Consider the following 24,898-nt stretch of genomic DNA (forward strand, 5'->3'; position numbering starts at 1 on the left):
CCTCAGCATCAATTGGAAATGAATGAAAACACAGCAATGCAGTGCCGACTTTCTTACCCGCTGGAAGGCCAATCGCCTTTCTTTAACCCTAAATCCGCTCATTCTTGCTCTTGGTGTCTATGTCAACAAACAAACTGTCAAAATTCTGTCCTCAAACCGGAAGTACTCGCCCTCACCCCCACCCGCCGGAAGTTGATAGACGCCATCTTGTGCACAGAGCGAATAAGAATTGGATACAGCGTTGGAGGCGAGGCCTCGTTATTTCCTATGAGAGATGCTTATTGGCGCATGAAGACAAAATGGCCTGACATTTTCGAAAGCAAAACTTCACAGTTGTTCGCTCATAGAGCATGCGCAGTTGAGTTTCCCTTTAAGCCCCGCCCCCGAGCTACCACTCTCGGCTCAGTAGAATGAATGGAGAGAGAAAATAAAACTGGATTCGGCTTTTAGTGAATTTACAACTTTAACCTGTTAAGCACCAAGCCTGTTTTTCATGTTTCAGGCTCGAAAATGACATGCCCAAAACAAATGACTACAACTTAACTTCTAAAAGGGTTATATGAATAATTTCTTTTATCAAAGCAAGGTTACATCTGTGAGTTGGATGTAGAAGTGTCATAATCAATATAGATGTTTTTTATTTTAAAGAAAATTCAGATTTTACATAGTAAAACACTGTAAATTATAGTGTCCGTCCAAAAATTCTTTTTTACTTATAGTGAAAACTACCCTTGGATGATGGGTTAGTAGACTAAAAGCTTTAGGAATCCAAAGTACAACATATAATAAGTACCCTGTATCAAGATTGATGCAAAACAAGTGACATTTGACCTTTTTAGAGAGGTTTAGCCAAAACCACTCCACCTCTGAGGTGATTTGGGTGAAAATGGTTTTTTTCCCATATCTCTGGCCCCCCTTGGTCGATTTGGATGGTTGACACCTCTTTCTGACCGTTAGAGCCAATAGAATCGAAGGGGGAGTCCCCCACACACACACGTTGTGATGAGAAGAGGTGGGGGCTTCGCGCATGTAATTTTGCAGCAGAGTGGACCGATCTCTCGCTCTGACATTTGGAAACAAAAAAGCAGTTTTATTGCTTATGGATTATCAGAAATCATTTCAAAGAGGGCACAGACACATTGGATCAACCTATGGATTAACTGCAGCATCGTTTTTTTATCGTTTTAATGCCATTGAAGACCAGTTTTGACCAAGGTAAGCCATGTTAGCGTTGCTACCTAGCTCCACATGTTATGATGTACGCTTTCGTTTACAGCGTCGCAAATGTTTATCACTGAGTGTTGAGGTTTTTTACACAGATTCTGTGTCTCCAGGAGATGCTAATCGATGGGTTGGCTGTGCATCTAGGATAAGTAATAAGGGAGTTATGAGTGAGTTTAGGTGCAGTTTTAGGTTACATTTTTTCGCTCGTGGCTAATTCAGAGGCTGAGTGTTAGCATTGTGGGTTTTTTTTGGATTTTTTTTTTTAAAAGATCAGTTAGCTGAGTTTCTTCCCGTTACATGGATATAAAACATTCATAGTTTATTAAATATTAAGATTCCTTAGACGTTGTTTCCTGCAAATGACGCGTTTATCCGCCCGGTACCGGGGGGCGGGGCGTAACAGGTTAAGGACCTAATTAAATTAGGGTAGTTTATTTTGTTTAAAAAAATTATCCGCTGATTTACAGACGTCTCTTTCCCAATGTATGTCAATGGAAAAAAGTATTTCTGGGCCCAGTGACGTCACGGACTGATACAGGAATTGTAGTACCGCCGTTTGCCCACTACGAAAATATTTTCCTCAGAGTCCGGAGCACTTCCTGGGGGTTGCTGTAGATATACAAATCGTTTTTATGATTTACCCATGAAAAAACAAAGACCAACCCCTCTCACTCAACAGCTTCATTCCAGATGGGCATGTGAAAACATTTCTTTATTGGAATGATCAGATGTGATGAAGGGGGAAAAGAAGAACCCTCTGTGAGTGCCCTCTTGATTAAAGTCATATGCTTGATTTCCCAACCTTTGTTTCTCATGTCCTGTTTTCTTAAGCTGAACAGCCAATCTGAGTGATTCCTCTCTACCAACGATTTTAAGAAACTCAATCTACTAACATTTGTTGGCATTGTCAGGGGGAAAACATCTCTGGTGATGCTCAACATTTTCCATTACGAGACCATCATATTGTCCAAAAGCACTTCCAAATAAAAGTGAGCAAGTATCCAACTAGCCAACCAACACTTAATGTAGGAATCTTTATAGAACAACGTCAAGTTCATCGATAATCCGTGTTAAAATAAGGAACGGATTGAACCTGAACTTCCCGAGTATTATTTCTCTTCAACAATTCATATAAAAGTTTAAAAATATTTTACTAGCAGATTCCATAAATGTATGTGAATTTTAGTTAACAAAACTATGTATTCCTATTCCTACCTCGAAGGGAAAAAAAACTGACTGAAGTTATTTTGGTTTATCTTTTAAATTGATTTAAAGTGGTTTTATGGTGGTTATTTTTGTTATCTGTACATGGATTTAAATGACATTTGTTTTTTCTTTCTTCTTCTACATTTGAGGTATTGTGTTGTTTTTTCATCCCCTGTATATCTATCTATATATATGTATTTTTATTTTGTATATTTGAGGACTTTGACCAAGGGCGATTTGATTGGATATCTAAAGGGAGGGGTATTTTCTTCATAAACTATACTTTCTTCCCTCTTCCGGACTTTGAATCAGCTGTGGTTGGACATCACAGCTAATTCCAGATTACAGCCAGATTACAAGGACTGTTTCTCTCATAAATAAGTCACTTTGACTGTTGTAAACAACCCGGTATCACGGCAAGACGTGAACATGTGACGATTTACCATGCTGGGAGACGTGAAGATGTCACGATTTCGTCCCTTCAAACGTGACAGTTACACGGTATTGTTAACATGGCCCAACCAGTGGAGATATACCCGGAAATGCCAAGCAAATGCTACCCCGACGGTCGGTTGTTATTGTCAATATTAATATAATAATGATTTATTGTTTAATAGTAACACTCGATTTCGCCGATTTTCTTGTTGCCCCAGCTGGTCGACACCTCTTTTAGCAGAAACAAAGGCTACATTAATGTATTAAATCGATGTTAATCCATGTGTGTGGATGTGGAATTAACGGACGTGACGTTCTGCGATTGCGTTGCCAGGCAACAGCTTCGGTTCATGTTAATTTACAAACTCTTCAACTAGAACCGTAGTTATATTTAAAAACATTTTAGAAGGCCTCACGAAATACTTTAATGTAAATTTAAATTTAAATGTGAAGGAATATGTGTATAACAAAATACATCCGTCATAAAAAATACCAGAAACAGACGTAGGCAAGGTCCTCAGCTTGGTGATTCGATGGTTTAGCCGCAATGCACGTTGGGAAATGGTGTTTATGCAATGTGAAATCCGAAAACATAAAAATAAAAATAATACTTTATTCCGAGTGTGCTTGCTTTTCTCTTTGAAAGTCATCACATAACGGCATTGTAATACACGGTTTGGCTGCATTAAATATTACATATCTGCCGTAGTTCTCTATTTATAGAGCCCTGATGAGAAGACTTCTGGACAAACAGGAAGCACTCCCGCCAAAACTGAAAACGTGACGTGGATCATAAATATATCAGCAATTAAACAACATCTTACAATACGTCTCCTTGCAGTATCAACACTAATTCGGCTGACTTTTATATTTGATCCAATTGGTAGATTGGTATATTTACACCATAACGGTGCACAGCTGATATAAAAGGACTTGTAGTTTTTAAAGATATTACTGATTTTCTTTGAATATAAGAATGTAAATACTGAGTTGAGAGAATAGTCAGGGGTTTTGGGTGATGGGAGACACATCTATGGATTCAGAATTTCAATAGCCTTTCTGTCTGTGATGTTTTACAAATCAGATATTAGAAGTAAAACATGTGAAATAATATAGCAATATCCTGTACAATTATGTGAAAACATGAATAAAACTACACATCTTCAGATGTTATACATACACAAGTGTCCTACACTAATAATACAAAGTTATTATGGCTGTGTGTACCTTGTGTGCACCGCCTAGTGGTTAAAGCACGTTATTGAATTAGTTGTGTATATGATATGTCAATGAACCTTAGAAAATCTTGAAATCTTGAAAGGGATATGCAAAATAGCCATTATATACAGTCTTTAATTAACTATTAGTAGAGAATAACGAGTAATGAATATACTTTATAGGGATCTGCAGATAAATGTTTAGTCTTCTCTAAGCAGCAACTATCAAATATCTCTCCTGATTGTTGGCACTTGACAATCACCTTTCCCTGAATTTTACTCAGGTGTAACTAAAGCCTGATTTAAGGGTTGTTTATATTTCACATCATTAATCAGAATCTGCAAAGTAACTCAAATAAATGTAGTGGAGTAAAAATACCAGGATAACCTCTGAATTGTAGTGGAGTAGAATTGCTGTTTTGTTTAGTAATAGATATTGAATATGGAATAAAGGTTTTGACAAGACCTGGTGTAACAATAATCAAAAAGGACATTAAAAGAGCTCCAGATGTCAATGATCTAAACAAAACAGCACACCTAAATGTATATTTAAATACTTTATTAAGGGCAGTGAATTCGTTTTCTCTGTATGTTTTTCAAATCAGTGTTATACAGTAAGTGTCATAGACAGTGTTACATTGCTATTATTATCCTTAAAATATATGTAAAACAAAACCACTTATGATCTTTTTATTTGAGTGGTTTACTAATGACAGTTAATTCTGTTTTTGCTATCGATGGTTTCATTTTTGTGAAAAATAATAAAATTCAATAACGTGCTTTAACCACTAGATGTGCCTTTCTATCAGCTGTGCACCGTTATGGTGTAAATATAACCTATCTACCAATTGGATCAAATATAAAAGTCAGCCGAATTAGTGTTGATACTGCAAGGAGACGTATTGTGTGAAAAGAAATCTAAGATGTTGTTTAATTGCTGATATATTTATGATCCACGTCACGTTTTCAGTTTTGGCGGCAGTGCTTCCTGTTTGTCCAGAAGTCTTCTCATCAGGGCTCTATAAATACAGAACTACGGCAGATATGTCATATTTAATGCAGCCGAACCGTGTATTACAATGCCGTTATGTGATGACTTTCAAAGAGAAAAGCAAGCACACTCGGAATAAAGTATTATTTTTATTTTTATGTTTTTGGATTTCACATTGCATAAACACCATTTCCCAACGTGCATTGCGGCTAAACCATCGAATCACCAAGCTGAGGACCTTGCCTACGTCTGTTTCTGGTATTTTTTATGACGGATGTATTTTGTTATACACATATTCCTTCACATTTAAATTTAAATTTACATTAAAGTATTTCGTGAGGCCTTCTAAAATGTTTTTAAATATAACTACGGTTCTAGTTGAAGAGTTTGTAAATTAACATGAACCGAAGCTGTTGCCTGGCAATGCAATCGCACAACGTCACGTCCGTTAATTCCACATCCACACACATGGATTAACATCAATTTAATACATTAATGTAGCCTTTGTTTCTGCTAAAAGAGGTGTCGACCAGCTGGGGCAACAAGAAAATCGGCGAAATCGAGTGTGACTATTAAAAAATAAATCATTATTATATTAATATTGAAAATAATAACCGACCGTCAGGGTAGCATTTGCTTGGCATTTCCTGGTATATCTCCACTGGTTGGGCCATGTTAACAATACCGTGTAACTGTCACGTTTGAAGGGACGAAATCGTGACATCTTCACGTCTCCCAGCATGGTAAATCGTCACATGTTCACGTCTTGCCGTGATACCGGGTTGGTTGTAAATGGTGGTGAGTGTGATCAGTTTATAAAGAAATTCATCCAGATTTGCAAGGTTCTAAAATGGATTTGCATTGGCCTCGCCTGTGTGACATGGGTTGTCTGTTCTGGAATCCTTACTGAACACTTTAATTGTCGACATGTGCCTTGTAGTAGTTTGACTTATGGGAAGAGCATCATGTTATTGTTGTAAGAAGCCATGTTTCAGTGAAACCTCTGAATCAGCAGCAGAGAAAATAAAGCAAACTGAACAGAAAGGAAAATTGCTGATAAGATGTCTGGACGGCAGAGCAGAGCTAAAAGCAAAGGTGCATTTTTGAGTGGCCTTGGATGAGCCTGAATCTGTATTTAGCTTGATTGTCTAATCTGAAAAATATTTAAAAGAGACTTTGGAGACAGTGAGAGAAATAATGAATTGCTTATGCAAACAGGGACTTGCCAAGGACTATATAACAAGAGCTCCTGGTAAATGAAGCATCACAATGTAGGAATGTCCAACACAAATCAGACTCATGCTCATTTTGTCATAGTAAGCACTGATGTACAAAACACTTTAAGAAGTTTCCGGTATGAAGAGATGCAGGATGCCGACACAGATTCACACACTCCTGGGCTATGAAACAATTCAGTTTAGTGCTACATAGTTTGGAAGAATAAAAAAAACATAAAGTTGAAGGTTATTTATTTTCATTAAAGTAGCAAAAAATCTAAACTATAAAAAACTGATTTAAAAAAAGGATGCAATACAGTCAAATAACAAAAACAGCTCAACGGTCGGACACATGCGTCCACTCAAAGTAACTCATACTATGAAAACTAGCCCACATCCGGCCCACAAACAAACTACTTGTGCAGTTGGAAGTATAGCTCCTCATTTTTGGCAGCTGCTCCTGTCCTTCTTTATTTGCCTTGTAAACCAAAACACTTTAAACACAATACACTTTGTATTCCAAACTTCTCTCTGCCAATGGAAGGCAGATGATTTTTACAAGACTACAGCTTTGTTATCGGCAGAGAACGGTTTTTGGCTTGAACACAAGCTGCATAAGCACTCCTAAGTGCCTATTTCTTAGGACAACTGAGGTAAAAGTCGTTAAACTTTTTGCCGGCAGCAAGGTGTCATGTGACGAAGAACAACCATCAATCAATGTTTCTTTTATAGCCCAATTTCTTTTATAGCCCAATTTCACAAATGTTACATTTGTCTCAGTGGACTTCACAGTTTGTACAGTCACAATCTGCAGATTGTTATATGCAGGGCTGCACATAACTGGTGCGCAGGTGCGCATGCGCACCCCCCGCCAAAAAAGGAACACCGGGCTGCAGTCGAATAGTCCAAAAATCAGCTCCTAAATTCTAACCCTATCGTCTATTCCTTGACCTCTGAGTGAAACGTCACGGGGTTAAGGGATAGTGGATAGGAGAATTCAAATGGACTTAGGAGAAGAGACTGCGGTACTTTAGAGAATCGACTGCACTTTCACTATCCGACGTGTTTATGATGCGGACGTCATAAATGTGCGTCTGCTGCTGTGGGGAAACTATGGAAACTACAGTTTTCTATACAGCGGACTACAACATGGATGTTTAATAAGAACGAGGGACTACTGTAAACTCATCTAGAGACTCTGCACCGTGCTCTGATGCTGTTGCTTTATGCTTTATGAACGGGGACAACAGAGAAACATATTCTTCATGACCAAAGTTGGAATTGAAATAAAAAAGGAAAGTGAAATTTATGCTCGTCACCCTCTCCCTCCGGTCCACATTAATACAAATGATCCCAATACGTATGATTGTATGAAAAGATCTTAAAAGCAATACAAATGTATTTATTATAAACGTTAGTCCTTAACATCTATCACTGTGTATATCACCATTCTAACATCTTTTTAAAAGTTGAACAAACCCCACACAGCTCAGTAAAGACTGTGAAATGTTGACTTTATTTGATCATTTCAGTAAAAACTAACGTTCATATTTCTCTTTTTGATTGTAATACTGATGAAAGTTCAAAATAAAGCACTTTGGCAAGTTACCACATACGTTTTAAAAAGCTTAAAAGGGGACCTATCATGCAAAATGCACTTTTGTACGTCTTTTATACATGAATATGTGTCCCCGGTGTTCCAGGGAACTCACCAAGTGTCAGAAAACACAACCCTCTCTATTTTCCTCCATACCCAAATCTCTAAAAAAGGGGCTGCAACGGATCTGATACAGACTGATCCAGATTTGAACACTGTCCTGACGTCAGGACGGTGGCGATACGGCTATTGGGCCAACTCTCCACCTATCAGGGGAATGTGGGGTTGGGCCACGGCCGGCCATTGCCGCTCGAAAGCGCTGGAGACGCTGTAGTACATATGCCAGGCCTGTAAGTGGCGCTGTAGTCTGCCACAAAAGCAGCGAAGAAGACTTCCCGCCCATAGTTACCATGCTTACCCTTCTGTTTATTCTCCACTGTGGCTTTTTTTCTCCCTCCCAGAGGCAAGCGTTTGCTCCCGCTGCAAACGCTTGCGGGGCAAGCACTGTAATTCTCTCCGGTTAGTCCACCAGCAGATGACAAACACCCACCTCTCCGCTTCTTCCAAGGAACGAGGGGACCGTGCGGCAGAGTTTCAGTTTCAGTTACTTTCGCCGGTCAAGATGTCCGTTAAAGTTTAAATCTTCCAGACAAAATTAGAAAAGTGCCGGTCAAAGGTCTTCTTTGTTATTTATTGAGCTTTAAAACAAATGAATAACGACTCTATATAATAAAACACGGAGGACGGAGATCTCTTTTTCTCCCCCTCTTCTGACAGCCCAGCAGCTGATCAGAGCACGTCTCCCCTCTCCTGCAGGGGGGCGTGATCAGCAGAATCAGACCCGTAGACAGCAAACAGCACATAGAGCGAAATGAGGCATGGCTAAAATGCATGATCTGTTTGGTATTTTGAAAACAGAAACGTATAAATATACCTTATATAGGTATGGCCCTACAATATATCATTTAAATATAGCATGATAGGTCAACTTTAATAAGCACCGTAACTTTCATGATATCATTTCTCGGTCATAATCGGTTGTTTCCGTGAACGGCCGACTGTTGTGTGACGGCAAATGCTGCGGCTGCAAGGCATTGTGAGGGAGGGAGGTCCAGTGGTCCCTAAGCTAAAGGAGGTTATAAAGGAAGTTTGAAACCTCCTTTCCTATCATCTAGAGCAGGGGTGTCAAACTCAATTTCATCGCGGGCCACATCAGCATTATGGTTGCCCTCAAAGGGCCGGTTGTAATTTTAACACTATATAAATATACATATATAAATATAAAAATAATGTTTTATACTGTATAACAATATTGCCTCTGCATTGGAGTATTATTGGTTTTGGCAATAACTACGTCTGAAAGCACATGGTTGTGCATTAATGTATTGTGCACGTAGACACAAAAATACTGTATGTGGGCTCAGACTAACATTTCACTCTCTTACTGTTACATAAATCCCATGAATTTATGAAATTTAGTTAGCCTCATCATATCTTATCAAAAAGAGATACAATGTTTGTGAAATCTATTTTTTGTGAATAATAAAGTATTTTTCTTTTGTATATCAAGCATTATTTAAGTAGGCTATATTTCATTTCAATTCAGCAATAATATTTTAATAGTCTGAAAGCCAAGACTTTGAGAACCCCCTGCCCCAGATCCTGCTGTGTTACTATCACCTGTCACTCACTATTTCAGTAAGCAGTGAGTGGGGGGGGGGGCGGCGGCGTGTTGAGGAGGAACAGAGTGAGAGGGGACAGGGATCGCGGAAGTTTTCCTCCTTCCTTTACAAACTTTACACAAGTATTTATAAATATTTATCGTCTGAATATAGCAAAAAGACGTTCATACTCTGCAAGCCAAGACCTCATATATTTTAATCAACCAGAAACCGGAAATAACCGTAACGCGAGTTTTTCTAAAACATAATAAATCCATGTGTGTCTCTGAGCCGCAGCAACACCGACTGATTCTTAAAGAGCGGGTCATTCTGTCTGTTTGTTCTGGGACTGGAGTTGCTTGTCTCGGTTGCTGAAGCAGACTTTGCTCCGTGTTTGGTGTCTCTGTGCCGCTGTAAATTCTGTTCCTTCAACTCTGTGTCACTCACAGTCACACACTGGTCACTCACCGCCTCAGAGTGCCGCTGCTGATAGGAAGTCACTTCAGTGCGCACGTCACAAAACGAAATGCATTTTGGGACATGCAGTTTATGGGCAACGTGCTTAAACGGCATGTAACCGTATAATAAACTGTTTATATTCTTTGCGAGCTCTCGCGGGCCACATAAAATGACGTGGCGGGCCACATTTGGCCCGCGGGCCTTGAGTTTGACACGTCTGATCTAGAGAATTCGAACGGCACTTATCATGGCTGCCACTGAGGGACTTCCGGGTCATTTCACTCGGGAGAGAGAGAGAGAAAAGATAGAGAGAGAGAGATTTGCGAGTTGCATAAGAACTGGTAAGATAGCAGGGTTTCTCACACATAGACTTTACCATTTAGGTTTAATTTTTTTAATCCGTCCGCGAGCACAACGGCATCTGTGATCCCTCGCTCTACCCCTCGCTATCGCGTGAAGGGTCTGCTTAATGCGCTCCGCACAGTAAAACCCTGCTGCGAGGCATACAGGGTGTTTCTCAATCGCGAGTACGCTTGCTTGGTACAACATGTCTGCCGAGCATCTTGCTTCAGAAGCGAGGCAAGAATACTTCCTGGCATTCGGAAAACGAAGAGTGGAACACGCTAGCAAGTGTGCAGGTGTGCGTCATATGAGAGGCCCCGCCTTACATTTTCCGCCACAGATTTGGGGAAATTGGTCCGTGCGCAAAGCATTGTGGGGATTTTAAGACCGCGGAGTCTACACATGTGCAGCCTCGAAATTTCTCGCTACGAAGTACTCCGGGCTATGTAGAATTCCAAGTATGCTGGAGATTGGAACAGTACTTCGGCGGCACTCGATGACGTAGTATGCTTGAAATAGTGGCTCTGAAGCAGCTTTACTCGCGATTGAGAAACACCCACAGTGAACAGCGAACAGTTCATGAGCGTGCTCACTAGCATACAGTGATTGAGCCATGGCCCCAGTCCTTCCTATGAAAGTGGAGCATGAAGCCAAAATGACTGACTCGAGAAATGAAGAACCTGGGCTTGCAGTCGAATAGTCCAAAAATCAGCTACTATCGTCTATTCCTATCGTCTATTCCTTATAGACGATATTGAAATTATTGAACTCAACCTCTGCTTAAAAAAACTAAAATCACAGCCCATTCATTTGGCCTTTCTTTCATGCTGTGCAAAGAAAAAGCAACCTCTTGATCCAGATATTTTACCATGACTTGCGTATGCATGCACGTGCACGGTGTGGCATGACCACCAAAACAGAAAGATATGGACACAAGATGTGAGCAAATGTATTTAGTTTCCTATCCATGTGGACATGATTTAAGTGAGGGGGGTGGACCTAACATCCTCCAGGGGGGTCCGGGGGCATGCTCCCCCGGGAAGATTTTTTTTTTAATGTTGAAGTTAAAAGCATCAATCTGGTGCACTTTGAGAGCAACATTAGGAGATCTATGGATACATCTCTCAACACCCATAGGAAACAGAACTGTAAGCAGATTTTCTTTTTCTTTATGGATATTTTACAAATCACTCCCCTTTTAAACTGTATTCTTGTTTATTAATAACAACTTTTTTTTATGTTATATAGTATTTTATACCTGTTTACTCTATTCTCTTATTTTTTAATAACTATAATGATCATATAAAGATGTGCCTTTACCTCACTGTTTGTAGAAAAAGCTTCTTATATTCGTTAGCATAGCTAGCTAACCAGATGCTAATAACAACAAAGTTATTGACTGTCTGATCAGTATGACAGATGAACAGATCGCCACTGGGCTTTCAACTAAAGACACAGCCACGCAAAAACTGCGGCATGTGTACGGCTCCTTATGAGTACTGACATTTCTGGAAGTGCCGGAGCGTCGTTCCGGTGCTCTCCGGCAGAACTGCACCCCTGTCCCCCACCCCTGATTTAGGGGCTAATAAAGTGTTCAGACTGTGAAGTGAATTTACCCCAAAAGATAAATAATCAAAGATTTACAGACCTCACTTTCCCAATTTAGGTTAATGGGAAACGTTTCTTTGGCCATATGGCATCATAACACTGACACTGAGGTTGTAGTACAACCATTTGGCTACAACAACAATCAGCTTTTGGCAGTGTATAAGGGAAGTATCCGATTCAGACACAGCATGGGTCTCAAATGACACAGCATGGGTCTCAAATGACACAGCTGGCTCTCTCCAGAGGTGGTGGTGTAGCTACACTGAGCAGCAGCCTCTCCAGGGTGGACCAGTAGCACCACCAACCACACCTCTCATATTTGAGCACAAAGTGTATTGTGTGTGTAAAATATTAATTGTTACATGTCTAATATATGTAATATATGTAATGTAAAGAGCTTTGAGCATCTGGAAAAGCGCAAAAATAAATGTAATTAATTATTATTTATTATTAAAATGTGTGTATAAACGTCATGTTGGTGAACAAAAGAAATATCTTTGTTAAAATGAATATGATGTGCACAACTCTAAATACATACACTTGTTTTCAGTGTGTAAGGACACTAAACTGAATAAAGAGGGCACAGACGTAGCTGAGTTTCCATGTACAGTATAATGTAGGACTTCCTCATTTTTTCGACTTTCTCAGATTCTTAGATAATCTTTTGCCAGAACACACTGACTCGATTCTCCTGAAAATATCTTTGCTCTACAAATGGTTGCAACAGCGAGTGATTGACAGCTGCCTCCGCTGGAATTAGCACTCAGGTATAACTCTAACAAACACCATACCTCAGTCTGTGTCTGTTTCTTATCTCCTGTCTGTATCTGGGAGATGAAGAAACACATAAAGTCAGACAAAAGCCATATTGTCCAACTCTGGCAACTGAAAGTGATCCCAAAATGCGCCAAAAGAATGAAAGGTGTTTTCCACAAGCATCTCTTTGACAAATAAGCATTGTTTGAAAATTGGCAGCAGGAAGCTGATTCCTCCTTGCAACACATTCTTTATTATTGTGACCAACACCCAACACCTGACTTCCACCTCCAGTCCTTATTAAACCAATAAATTGTTGATGGCATGACACCTGCTCTGCGAGAGGGAAACAGAAAAAGTATGTCTTCACTGTGAAAATAATCCTCAGTGGCTCTTTCTGCAAACACAAACACAACTGATATGTCTCCCTAGATGTCCATTCTATAGTTGTTCACTTCAAACATGTATTGTTAGAAGTGTTGTGTCATGTATTTTTTAAAGAGGGTTTCAAGTAGGATCCAACGAAATGGCAGAAACTTGTTGAACATCATTTTTTTCATAATCAGCCCTCTTAAATTGCCGTAGAAAGTTCTGATTGTGAACAAAATGTCACAAGAGAGTACAAAGACACACACACCTGCTGTCAGTAAGCAGCGGAAAATTAGTAAGGTCAGTGTTCAGAAAATATTCATATAGATATAAAATATGTAATATTTTCAGAGCAGCGCACTGAGAACACGTGTTTTAAAATCTCACACGGCTGTGTCCTCAGTGGAAGTGACCATCGCCGTTGTTAGTTAGCTAGTTATTTAGCTCATGTAACCTCTGTCACGTAGCCAAGATGGCTGTCATTAAGTCGAAGAAGTGTGTTATGAGTGCAACATCCGGACACTCATTGTGCATTTTTGCAGTACTTATGCACTCAAATCATCAAATGGTAGTACAGAAGTACACAATTTCATACACAGCACCTGTCTGCCCCCCCCTTCCCTGGATGAAGATACAGAACAATCAAAGCTAAACAAACAGATTGAGAAATAGCTTTTACTCAAGAACTGTAACCTCTGTTCACCCCCCACTGCCAGAGACAGAAAAAGACTGACTGCTGGGGGCAATTAAAATCACAGTGAGGTAAATATTTGAATTTTCTTAGAAATACGTAACAATACAAGATAAAATACAATTGTTAAGCAAAACTTCATAGTGTTTATGACAATTGTGTTTTGGGACGTTGTGCATGGGAGGACCCAACATGTTGAGTCGTGCATTGATCCGTAGCAATAAGAAGCTGGATGAAAAACAGGTTCTTAACACCATGAGCTCTATGAGCAAACACATATGTGGTTGTTATTAGAAGACTTACCATCGACCAACTCCCCAAATTCCTGTCCTAAACTCTCTCTCTGTTAAGTGTGTGTGTCCGCTGTCAGACAGCTGAGAGCCTGCTGCAGGAGCTGATGTCTGCTTGATGCTTCCTGCAACTTTTGGCTGCTGCGCACAGTCTCCACATGTCTGATGCTCCTGATCGGTGATACATGCGGAACCAGTGAAAAACGTTGTACTCAAGGATCCTTTATAGTGGTTCTTTAGCACCGGTTTGCACAATGAACTACATTACATGACATGTCACTTGTTAGACGCTTTTATCCAAAGCGACTTACATACTCAATACTGTGGACAATCCCCACAGGAGCAATTTGGGGTGAAGTGTCTCAGGGACACAACGACATGCTGACTGCAGTGGGGTTTATACCTGTATCCGAACATCAACGCACAACCCACTGCACCACACGCCTCCCTACAACTACAGTTGTATTGTACTCAAGTATTCGTCTAAAGAAAAAGGTGACATAACAGAAACAGAAGTGCATTCCTGTAGTGCATATTTTGGATTTGAATCAGGAGGAAGGTAAACAAACTAAATCAATGGTGAATTGTCTGTTCATATTAACAGGGCTGGCTTCTTTAACAGGTTTGAGCAGCAAGCATCAAAGGTGCATTCCCCCCCTCGCTCCGTACAGTGGTCAAACCGTCCACTGCAACAGCTTGATGGGGGGGATTGATTGAGATGATGGATCCACTCCGACCTGTTGCTGGGTAAACCTTATTCATTTTACCATACATTGGCCAGGAGCATTCTTAAATGTCATCTATTATGCAAAATCCACTTTTTCATGTCTTTTATACATAAATGTGTCCCCTCTGTGTAAAGAGATTCTGAAAGTTTCAGGAAAAAAGATCGCTCACTTTTTGTCCAGGGGCCTGTACTACGAATCAGGATTTTCGTTTAGCAAGCTAACTTCAGGGATTTCCAGGCCTTACGACGCTGGTTCACTTCTTAGTGGGCTAGATAACTTATGCTGAACGGCTATCCTGCTCTGGAGCAGGATAGGTTCCAGGATAAGAGATCAACTGTGCAGAGTTCTTCTTCTTCTTTGCTTTAATGGCGAATCGCTTCCACTTGGAGCATATATCGCCACCTACTGTTGATTTATTTAATGTCCATGTTAAATCCTTGTCCTCAGACCGTTTCAATAAGGATACATCTATTACAGGTTGAGGTAGCAACCATGGTGGAACAGCTGATAACAACAGTGTGCAGAATTTAAAGCAATCAAGTCATATTACAGGATAAAGGAAAGACGGCCGGCCAAAATCACCGACTGTGTGAACGTGAAAATTAATAGAATATCCCCTCCCATCTTCAGAGCAATCTGACTATTATAACATTAGCGTTAAGAAAGCTTACTTAAATATCTGCCACGACATAAGTAACCGGATCAAAGTAACATTACGTACAGTCCGCGGCACTGTGAGTGCAGACGTCGATGTGTCCCATTATCATTCATATCATATCACATCATAATGTATCATATATTTCCTTATTTGAGTCAGCTTCTTGAGCCGTATCTGGCCGTGCAACACTCACAGTGTCACATACTGTATGCAGAAGTATTATTTTAAGCAACACATTAAGTTGACGAAACACTCGAGTCAAATGTAATTAAAGTCAGATCGTGTCTTAGACGGGGCAGTGATATCATAAACCTGTTAATGTACGCATTCAAACACTTTCTGTTACCAGCTGTATGCACCTTGCAGGTGCAGCTATGTGGCTTTTATCCTGGATAAAGGGTTTAAGTCATGGATGTTTAAAGTTTAACTTCTTCATATGTCTAATATTATAGTTGACTTTTCATTCAGGAAGTATGACGCTGCGCTGTCAGTACGCTTGTCCATGTTTGTGATTGGTTGATTGCTCCAAATACCACCCCTTTCATGTGAACGCGCACCTAACTAGATAGGGTACGGCTGGCTTGAGCGATCGAGTTGATAGCCAGCGTCGTAGGACAGTTTAGCGAGAGCGGGTTTGTTTTGGATTTAGTCAACCGGATAACTCAAAACATATCCAGGATATGTTGAACTAGATTCGTAGTACAGGCCTCTGGTGTCTTAGCAGCTTCAAGAAACACAGGATAGAACAGATATGAATTCACACAAGGAGACAAATAAAATAAATGTAATGTATATAACCAAATTCTGCAGTCCACATTTTAATCTTTTAAAAAAGCTTATGTTTGAACAGTGAAATAGCACTCATCGTGAGGACTTTGGTTTCTTTGTTTTACTTCAATCCCACAAACTGAGGGGATTTCTTGCAGAGTTGAAAAACTAAAGTGAGGAACGAAAAAAAGGAATGAAGAAAGGACAGAAAGAGGAGAGGGAGCTTGAAAATCAGTTTTAATAAATAAATACAAAACTATATTAGATAGTATCGGAGTGATGAAACCCTCTTTAATGGTCACACATGCAGAGCACACAGCACACACAGTGACACTTGTTCTCTGCTTTTAACCCATCCTAGGAGCAGTACTTGGTCACATTTATTAGTTTAGGGTTAGAGTGAAATATTCATTCAAAAAGTTAAGTCATTATTGATGTGAATGTCGGAAAGTTGAGTAAAAACAAATGTTTACCTTTTGAAATGTATCAATGAATAATATTAAAATATACCTGAAGAAGGTACTTATGTGAAACACTACTTCAAGTGCTACATCAAGTGTACTAATCCAATGCAGGAAGTGGTGTAGTGTATAGTGCAGATGGATGTAGGGAGGTGGGGGGGTGGAGGTGTAGCCCCTCTAACCCTCCTGCAGCAGACTGCAGATCACATGCCGTCACAGAGCTGCATCTAATTTGCCTTTTTAATCACCATTACCAACATTACTTAACTGTAGTTTACATATGCAGATATTTGTTTCTCCTCAGGTGATAAGAATGATGTCCATATACAGATGTCGGGCAGCTTTCTCCACAGAGAACATTATTAAAACCAAATATGGTTCCAGACTCCCCAATGAGCACCTACATATGAACACCTAAGAATGGCAACAACTTAATCAAGCCGAGGTTTGAGATCACGACAGGAAATCTCACTCTATAATAGAGGGAAAGGATGAGAAAAGTAACTGCTCAGTTGTTATCATGTGATGAGGTTATTCATTTTCAAATTAATTGTACGGTGCTATTATCCCTTTATGTAAAATACATATTTTCATAAATGTTCCAAAATGTATTTTTGAGGTACTTTAATATGCTATTTATGTCACTTAGATTTAGTTTAAATGCTGCTACAAATCTATTTTAGCCATGGTTGTGTACTTATAGTCTTCATTTTTATTTCATTACTAATGTCCTCTTTTCTTTTTATTATTGCATGCCTTGTTTACCTGCTATGCCACTTTTGCTCTTACACTGTTCATTTCCCCACGGTGGGAATCATATTTTGAACATGTAATAACAGAGGCAGCATTTTCTAAAAGTCATCACTAGGAAAATACTGTTAAATATCTGCGCTTAGGTTTGTCTGTAGTGTGAGTTTGAACAGTTATGAACAGGTTTGCATCCCGTCTCTCAGCAGACTTTATGCACATTTGAATATTGTCACCAGGGAAATAAAGAGGTCAAACACAGCTCCCTCCTCCTGTTGGGCGTCATTAGGATGTCTGCGCCTCACAAGCAAGTGCATTCAGGTCTGCACCCAACTGACACCCTGACACTCCCATCTAATGAAACCAGGTCTTGGCACTTATTCAGGAAGCCGACACATTAATACTTATAAAGTTCTTATAAAAAACCAGGAGCATGATCTGTTGCTAATGCTAATACGGCTTTGTAATCTTCACATTTACCCTTTGCTCATAAACGTTGATGTATATTTGACCTTAGCATCGTACTCTGCCCGCCTGTAAGAGACAGTTTTCATATCTGCAGATATTTTGTATATGCTTGTATAAACAATAACAGTGCGTCAGCCGTGTGAAGTATTTGCCCGCGGGGCAGACAGCACAAACCTCCTTTGTTTCATCCGAAGAACAGAAGTTGTATTGTGGTTAAGCTGTTTCGCTCCGATGGAATGTACTGTTGAGGGAAGCCAATTGAAACACACACACACCTGTTTTGACTGCGGAGAGCATCGCGGTTGTCATAATGAAGGCTGCTAATTTCTCTGAATTGTCAGAGGTGAAGATTTATTTATGGCATTCAAAATGTTCTCACTGATTTACGGAGCAGGAGGAAGTGTGTTGAGTATGTTGAGTATGCAAAACTCGTCATATACTCGCTTGCTTTTATGAGGGTGGTGGTCTGTTAGTTTATCCATTCATACAGCACTTCAATTCAGAGGAGAAATACTACTGTTCAATTGCTTTCAAAAATAACCTTTATATACATCTCATATACCTTAGGTCAGGGTGTCTGAACTTATTTCACTGAGAGCCACAAACAGACTAACGAAGGGCTGGGCCCCTCACTAGACGTGAGGGAGCTCCATGCATGCTGGAGAGACACCAGGGACCTCTCCCACTCTGCTGCCATGCAGGATCCGGCGTAGGGTGGGGCTGGGTCGCATGCCATCCATTGAGCCTGCCATCGCCTCCCCGATTCTGGCTCCTGATGAGGCTCCAAGGCCCGATGCCAGGTGCCAGGTGCCCTCAGCCTCAGTGCAGAGTCACAGACGAACTGCTCTGTAAGGCGTACAGTGGCACACATGGGTCGTATCGGGAACTCCCTCTCCCATCTGATGCTGGCAGTCTCTACCTCTCTGCAGCAGGCTCTGGCTGAGCCTTCTTTGCTGGGCCTCAGTGATGCATCACTGCAAGCCTTTGCCCTAATGTCTAGGGAATTGGGACGAGTTATGTCCTTATTGGTGCAGACTCGTCGCCAGGTTTGGCTTGCTCAGTCACCACTGTCGGAGACATGTCCTCCGTAGTGTGCCAGTCGAGCCAGGGGAGCTGTTTAGGGCAGCTGCCCTGGAGGCACTGGAGCGTGCTGCCCAAGCTAGGCGGACCAGGCAGCAGCTCTCGGGTCTTCATAGGCCTGTGCCCACTCCCAGCAGGCCCAGGGGCACCTCTAGCAGCCACACTCAGCCACCAGCTTACAGTGGTGGTCTGCGGAGGTCCCATCGGCCCACTCTACCGCCTCCCGGTGGCTTTGTTGCCCCCGGTCGCCAGCCTTCTAGGCAGCCTCGCCGGGGGGCTAGGCCCTGAAGTCTCGGGGCCGGTCGTCGGCTGCTTTTCCCAGCAGCAGCTCAGTTACTGGGCTGTCTGTACTTCCGACCCTTGGGTGGTTTCCACCTTAACCCAGGGGTACGAACTGCAGTTCCAGCCCCTAGCCTTCGGCCGTGTCAGAATGACAGTTGTCAGCGATCCGGCGAAGGCCTTAGCTCTGGCCCAAGAGTTGTCCGTCCTCTTGGCCAAGGGCGCAATCGAGCCAGTAGACCCTCTGCTTCAGCCGGGGGGGTTCTACTCGGCAAGAAAGTCGGCGGATTTCGTCCGATCTTGGACCTCAGAGGAATCAACAGATTCCTGAAGGTGCTGCCATTCCATATGCTGACCACAGCACATGCACAGGGGGAGTGGTTCTCAACCGTGGACTTGAAGGATGCCTTTCAGGGCCGACACTATCAGTTCCGGGTGCTTCCCTTTGGTCTCTCCCTCTCTCCAAGGGTGTTCACCAGGGTCGTGGCGGCAGCTCTCGCACCCCTGCAGGCGCAGGGCGTGAAGGTCCTGCCATATTTAGACGTAGCCCGGTTGGGTCTAACAGTAAACACCGGGAAGAGTTGCCTGGACCCTTCCCAACAGGTCACTTACCTGGGGATGGTCCTAGATTCGGTCGCCATGAGGGCCTACCTGTCACCTCGTTGTGTGGACGACTTTTTTTCTACCTTCTTCCCATCTTCAGGCTGGGCAAGATGGTGCCTTACATTCAGTTCCTCCAGCTCTTGGGCAGACTGACGGCTGCCTCAGCCGTTGTGCCCTTAGGCCTGCTGTCGCTGCGCCCCATGTAAATGTGGCTGAACAGCCTTCACTTGGACGCCAAGTGGCACAGGCACAGAAGAGTCAGGGTGTCTCAGCGGTGCCTCCACTCTCTGTCCCGCTGGAGGGACAGGGCCTATCTTTTGATGGGCGTGCCCAGGGGCGCCATCCCATCCCGCCGGGAGACTGTCACTGCAGATGCATGTCTCTCAGGGTGGGGTGCAGTGTGGCAGGGCAGGACTGTTCAGGGTCAGTGGTCTGCCCAGGAGTGTGCACGCCATGTCAATGTGCTAGAGCTTCGGGCTGTGCAGCTTGCACTCACGCACTTTTTTACCCCAACTGGGGGGCAAGCATGTGCTTGTTCCTTCGGACAACATGCCCACTGTTGCCCAGACTGCAGTCCCTTCTAGATAGTGGACGTTCTCACTCCACTTTAAGAGTTTATGTGGCTGCTATTATGCCCGACATGTTCGGGTCGACGGCGCCACGGTGGGGAGCCACAGGTCAGTGTCCCTCTTCCTGAGAGGGGCTTTACGGCAGCGTCCCCCTAGCACCCCGAGGGCTCCGGCTTGGGACCTGCCCCTGCTGCTGGATGCCCTATCATCTCCTTCCTTCGAGCCCCTGGCCCAGGTGGGGCTTAAGTGGCTGTCCACGAAGGCAGCATTTCTGCTTGCCATAACCTCAGGGAAGCGAGTTCCGTGAGCAATACATGCCTGAGGTGGGACTCTCAGGTGTTGCCCTTTGGGCAAATGTGGCGTTGCAGCCCAAGGTGCTTCCATAAACCCACTTCAATCAGCCTGTCCAGCTGGCACGCTTTGACATTCAGGAGAACGGCACGTCTGCGTTGCTGTGCCCTGTGGGTGCCCAAAGGGCGTATATTGATGCTACTGCCTGTATACGGCAGTCGGAGCAGCTCTTCGTTTGCCATGACGGCACTAAAAGAGGTTGTGCCCTCTAAACAGCGGCTGCCCCACTGGATTGTCGATACCATCTCACATGCCTATGGGGCCTGTGTCTGCCCCCTGCCATCAGGGCTGAGATGCCACTCTACAAGGAGCATCTCAACATCTTGGGCTACCCTGAGAGGGGTGCCCCTGGAGACCATCTGCGCCGCGGCATCGTGGGCGTCGTCTGGCACATTCTCCAGGTTTTATCGGGTTAATGTCGCCACTCCCCATCCTTTGGGCGTGGTCCTTTTGCCGAGCTCCGCTGCTTCCAGTAGTGAGCAAGGGCTTGGATTCTTCATGACATTGTTGGTATAAGTCATCCAGTGCTAAAGCACCGCCTCTGGCGGTCATTAGGGACGAAATAGAACGATAGTTACGTCTGTAACTACGGTTCTATGAGTCCCGGATGACCGCCAGAGTATCCTGTCACTCAGAATTCTTGTGTGCTCGCGAGAAGATTCTGGGAACAGATCCTCTCGTGACACCGGCAGATATAGCCGGTGTCACGTGGGGTCACAGGTGACTTTGTTGGTATTGGTACTCGACCTGCGCATGCGCGCGATGGACATATCCAGTGCTTAAAGCACCGCCTCTGGCGGTCATCCGGGACTCATAGAATCGTAGTTACAGACGTGACTATCGGTTTATGATTATGCATCGGTTGATCACATCTGGTAAAGTTGGAGCTACTTTTAATTACTTTATATACTTCTGTTGGATATCATAACCTATAATTATATGTCAAAGTGTTATTGTTAGTTGATTTATATTTAGTCGATTTGTTTTTTTGTATTGTATTTATAACAGATAAGAAATGTGCTTTAATCGCAATTAATCGCTTGTTTAAGCACTGTCAAGGGGGGCGATATAGCGTGTATGTAATTACATTGCAAATACTGACTTGAGCCCCACCACTGTATGGGTTAGCCCTACCATAGATTACCTAACAAAAATACTCTGGAGCCGCCACTGATGACAGCCCCACTAAATCTAGAGTACCAGTCTCCACATGCTGACTATCACCTGTATCCGTCAATAAAGACTGCAATCCTGAGAGCTTCGCCCTGTTACATGATGAGGGATCATCAACTGTCAAAATACCAGTAGACACAATATCAATAAATAAAACATATTCAGAGTCCCCGGAGGATGAATGCACATCATTTATTTTACAGTCTTTTTAAAATCAGGCCAACATTTCCACTTGGATCGAAGCAGAAGTGTGCCATGGCATTACTGAGCTCAGGATCAACCCCTTTAGATGAATAACCCTGCAGTTTTTCATCCAGTAGTATGCAGTAATAGTGTAAGTAAACAGCTTCCATGGACCTGTTTTTTGTGAGCGTTATTCTCTGTTTTCACACTTTACTGAGTGTCCAGATACTTGCTGTCAGTCCCACTGATCACTGATCAGCTGTTAGTGATGCATGCCTGCTGCTCGGTGATCCGGCTAACGCTGCAGGTTAACTCAGGCATTTGATCTTGTCTCTGGTCTTAACTGTGATGAAGATGAAAATTGATCCTGTCATATTCTCAGTTAATGGAAACGATGTTTAACTCCACTTAAAGCATCCTGAACTGACTTACCACTGAACACATCTCAGTGATCTCCAAGAAATGTGGAGTTTCACAGAAAACATCAACAGGTAGAGTGCTGATTTAACTCAGTCTGTGTAGAAAAGAGTTCATTGTGAGAGGAATATAAACGTAGCTTTTTGAATATTAAAAAGCTCACTTGGTTGCTGTACTAAGGCTGTGTCCTTTGCAGTGGCTCTTTGCTGTATGTCTCTCTCTTGACCTTTTATATCTATCTTCAGCTACACTCTAATAAAAGCCAACATATAATCTTAGGAAATGCTTAATGATTATTTCAAAACCACACAAGGCTTCTGATGCATCACTGATGAATCGCAGTTTTTATAATCAGGCTTCTTTTTTCCATTTTGAATGCAGTATTTACCTTTATGTATTGTAGCTAGCTTAGCTATAAACCCCTTTCGATTGTAACGGGAACTGAACTGACATTCAAACATTTAATAACTCAAACAAGGAGATAGGACAATCTAATTAAAATCTTTAAAAATGTGTGACTTCAAAATTAAATAAATGTATTTATAGGAACTGGATGCTAAAAAAGCCTTGGGGAAAAGAGCAGAAATAATTATTTATACACTTTCTAAGTATGGATTTGGAAGAGAATTAACTAATTGGATAAAGGTACTTTACCACAAATTAGATAAAACAAATGGTGTAGGCTTTAAATCATTCCCTCATCACCAATTATTTGTATTCTTGCCAGTGGCGTAACAAGGTTGTGATTGGCCCTGGTGCAAATATTGTTTTGGGGCCCCCCCCCCCCATCGCCCCAAACATAAGCGCACGCTGATGCGCTCACACACGCACGGACACACACAACCACTCAGAAGCGCCACATGTAGGCTATCAACAACAGCCTGCCCTGGCCTCATACCACCACAGCCTGACAACGGCACAGCGAACTAATCACACAATCACTTTACAGAATTAATCGAGATTTCGAGGACGATGTATGACAAAAAAAACAGTCTAATTTCGTAAGTTTAGCCGTTACATCTCCTTGTTCTCTCTTGTCCTTTCTCTTTGAGAGCCGCTCTTGTGCAGGTTTCACCAACTCAAATGTAAGACTTTTTAAGACCTTTTTAAGACCACTTTGAATAGAATTTAAGACCTATTTCACGGCAAGAAAGTATGAAAGAAAATTGCTATGAAAGAAGAAATACGTCCCATAATTACTTAAAAAGTAAATGTCTTCATGTTCAACATAAGAACAATGACTGAACATAACAGCATAACAGTACACAGAAGTGTGTGTGTGTGTGTGTGTGTGTGTGTGTGTGTGTGTGTGTGTGTGTGTGTGTGTGTGTGTGTGTGTGTGTGTGTGTGTGTGTGTGTGTGTGTGTGTGCGTGTGCGTGACAAAAGCTATATGCAGAGCTCTGCTGCCTTCATGCTGTTGTATGATTGGTGTTTAGCTACGGTATTTAGCGTCCACAGCACCTCCGCTTTTAGGGTTGACGTAGACTGCTGCACTAGCGAACGCTGCACTAGCTGACGCTGCTTGAGCAAAACAAACGCAAATTTTGTTTGCAAAAGGTGCAGCGGGCTTCAAACACGTTCCCCTCCACTGGTTTCAACCAAGCACTAAATTTGATGTTTTCCAACCAAATACGGTTGAACTTACACTTCCCTATATTTATTTTAAAGTAGATTCGAAGATACCTGAGTTTCTGACTGCCGCTAGCTGAAGCTTGGTTGGTTGCTAGGTTACTAGCTGGATGTTCTCCGATAAGTGGCCCGGGGAAACAAAGTTAGTGATTACTGGTTCCATGTTGATTTATTTCAATACAGATTGTTGGGGGGAACTGAAAGGCTCTTACCGTACTGGTTACTTTGCAGCCCGGACATTTCCCCCAAAACACATTTAGACGCGATCGCAACACAGAAGTACCTTTCAAATCCCATCATTTTTAAGACCTTCTAAATCATATTTAAGACCTTTCTTATTTTTTTGATCATATTTAAGACTTTTTAAGGCCTTAAATTCTGATTATCAAATGTAAGACTTTTTAAGACCCCGCGGGAACCCTGATTATAAATGCAGGCTATTCAATTTTGTATGCTGCCGAACTTGCTGCTGCCAGACAAATTACAAATTAATTTAGGTTGCTTGGTTACTTTGAAGACTGCGTGAACCGGCCAATGCCATTGGGGCCCCGAAAAAAAAGATGTATATATTACATTATATGTCACTTGTTAGACGCTTTTATCCAAAGCGATTTACATACTCAATACTGTGGATAATCCCCACAGGAGCAATTTGGGCTGAAGTGTCTCAGGGACACAACGACATGCTGGCTGCAGTGGGGTTTGAACCTGTGATCCTCT

At 42.1% G+C, this 24,898-nt stretch overlaps 1 protein-coding gene across 1 annotated transcript in view; it reads left to right on the forward strand.

Annotated features, from left to right (window-relative positions):
* The first annotated feature begins 19,600 nt into the window (after nucleotides 1-19,600).
* Nucleotides 19,601-24,898, forward strand: part of LOC117486663 — a 43,785-nt gene continuing 38,487 nt past the window's right edge. Inside the window, exons 1-3 of the mRNA XM_034135171.1 lie at nucleotides 19,601-19,803; nucleotides 19,956-20,057; nucleotides 21,062-21,186. Coding sequence (XP_033991062.1) covers nucleotides 19,601-19,803; nucleotides 19,956-20,057; nucleotides 21,062-21,186 — 430 coding nt within the window. The remainder of the gene's footprint in view (nucleotides 19,804-19,955; nucleotides 20,058-21,061; nucleotides 21,187-24,898) is intronic.

This window comes from Trematomus bernacchii, unplaced genomic scaffold (assembly GCF_902827165.1).
Source record: "Trematomus bernacchii unplaced genomic scaffold, fTreBer1.1, whole genome shotgun sequence".
Classification (NCBI taxonomy): Eukaryota; Metazoa; Chordata; class Actinopteri; order Perciformes; family Nototheniidae; genus Trematomus; species Trematomus bernacchii.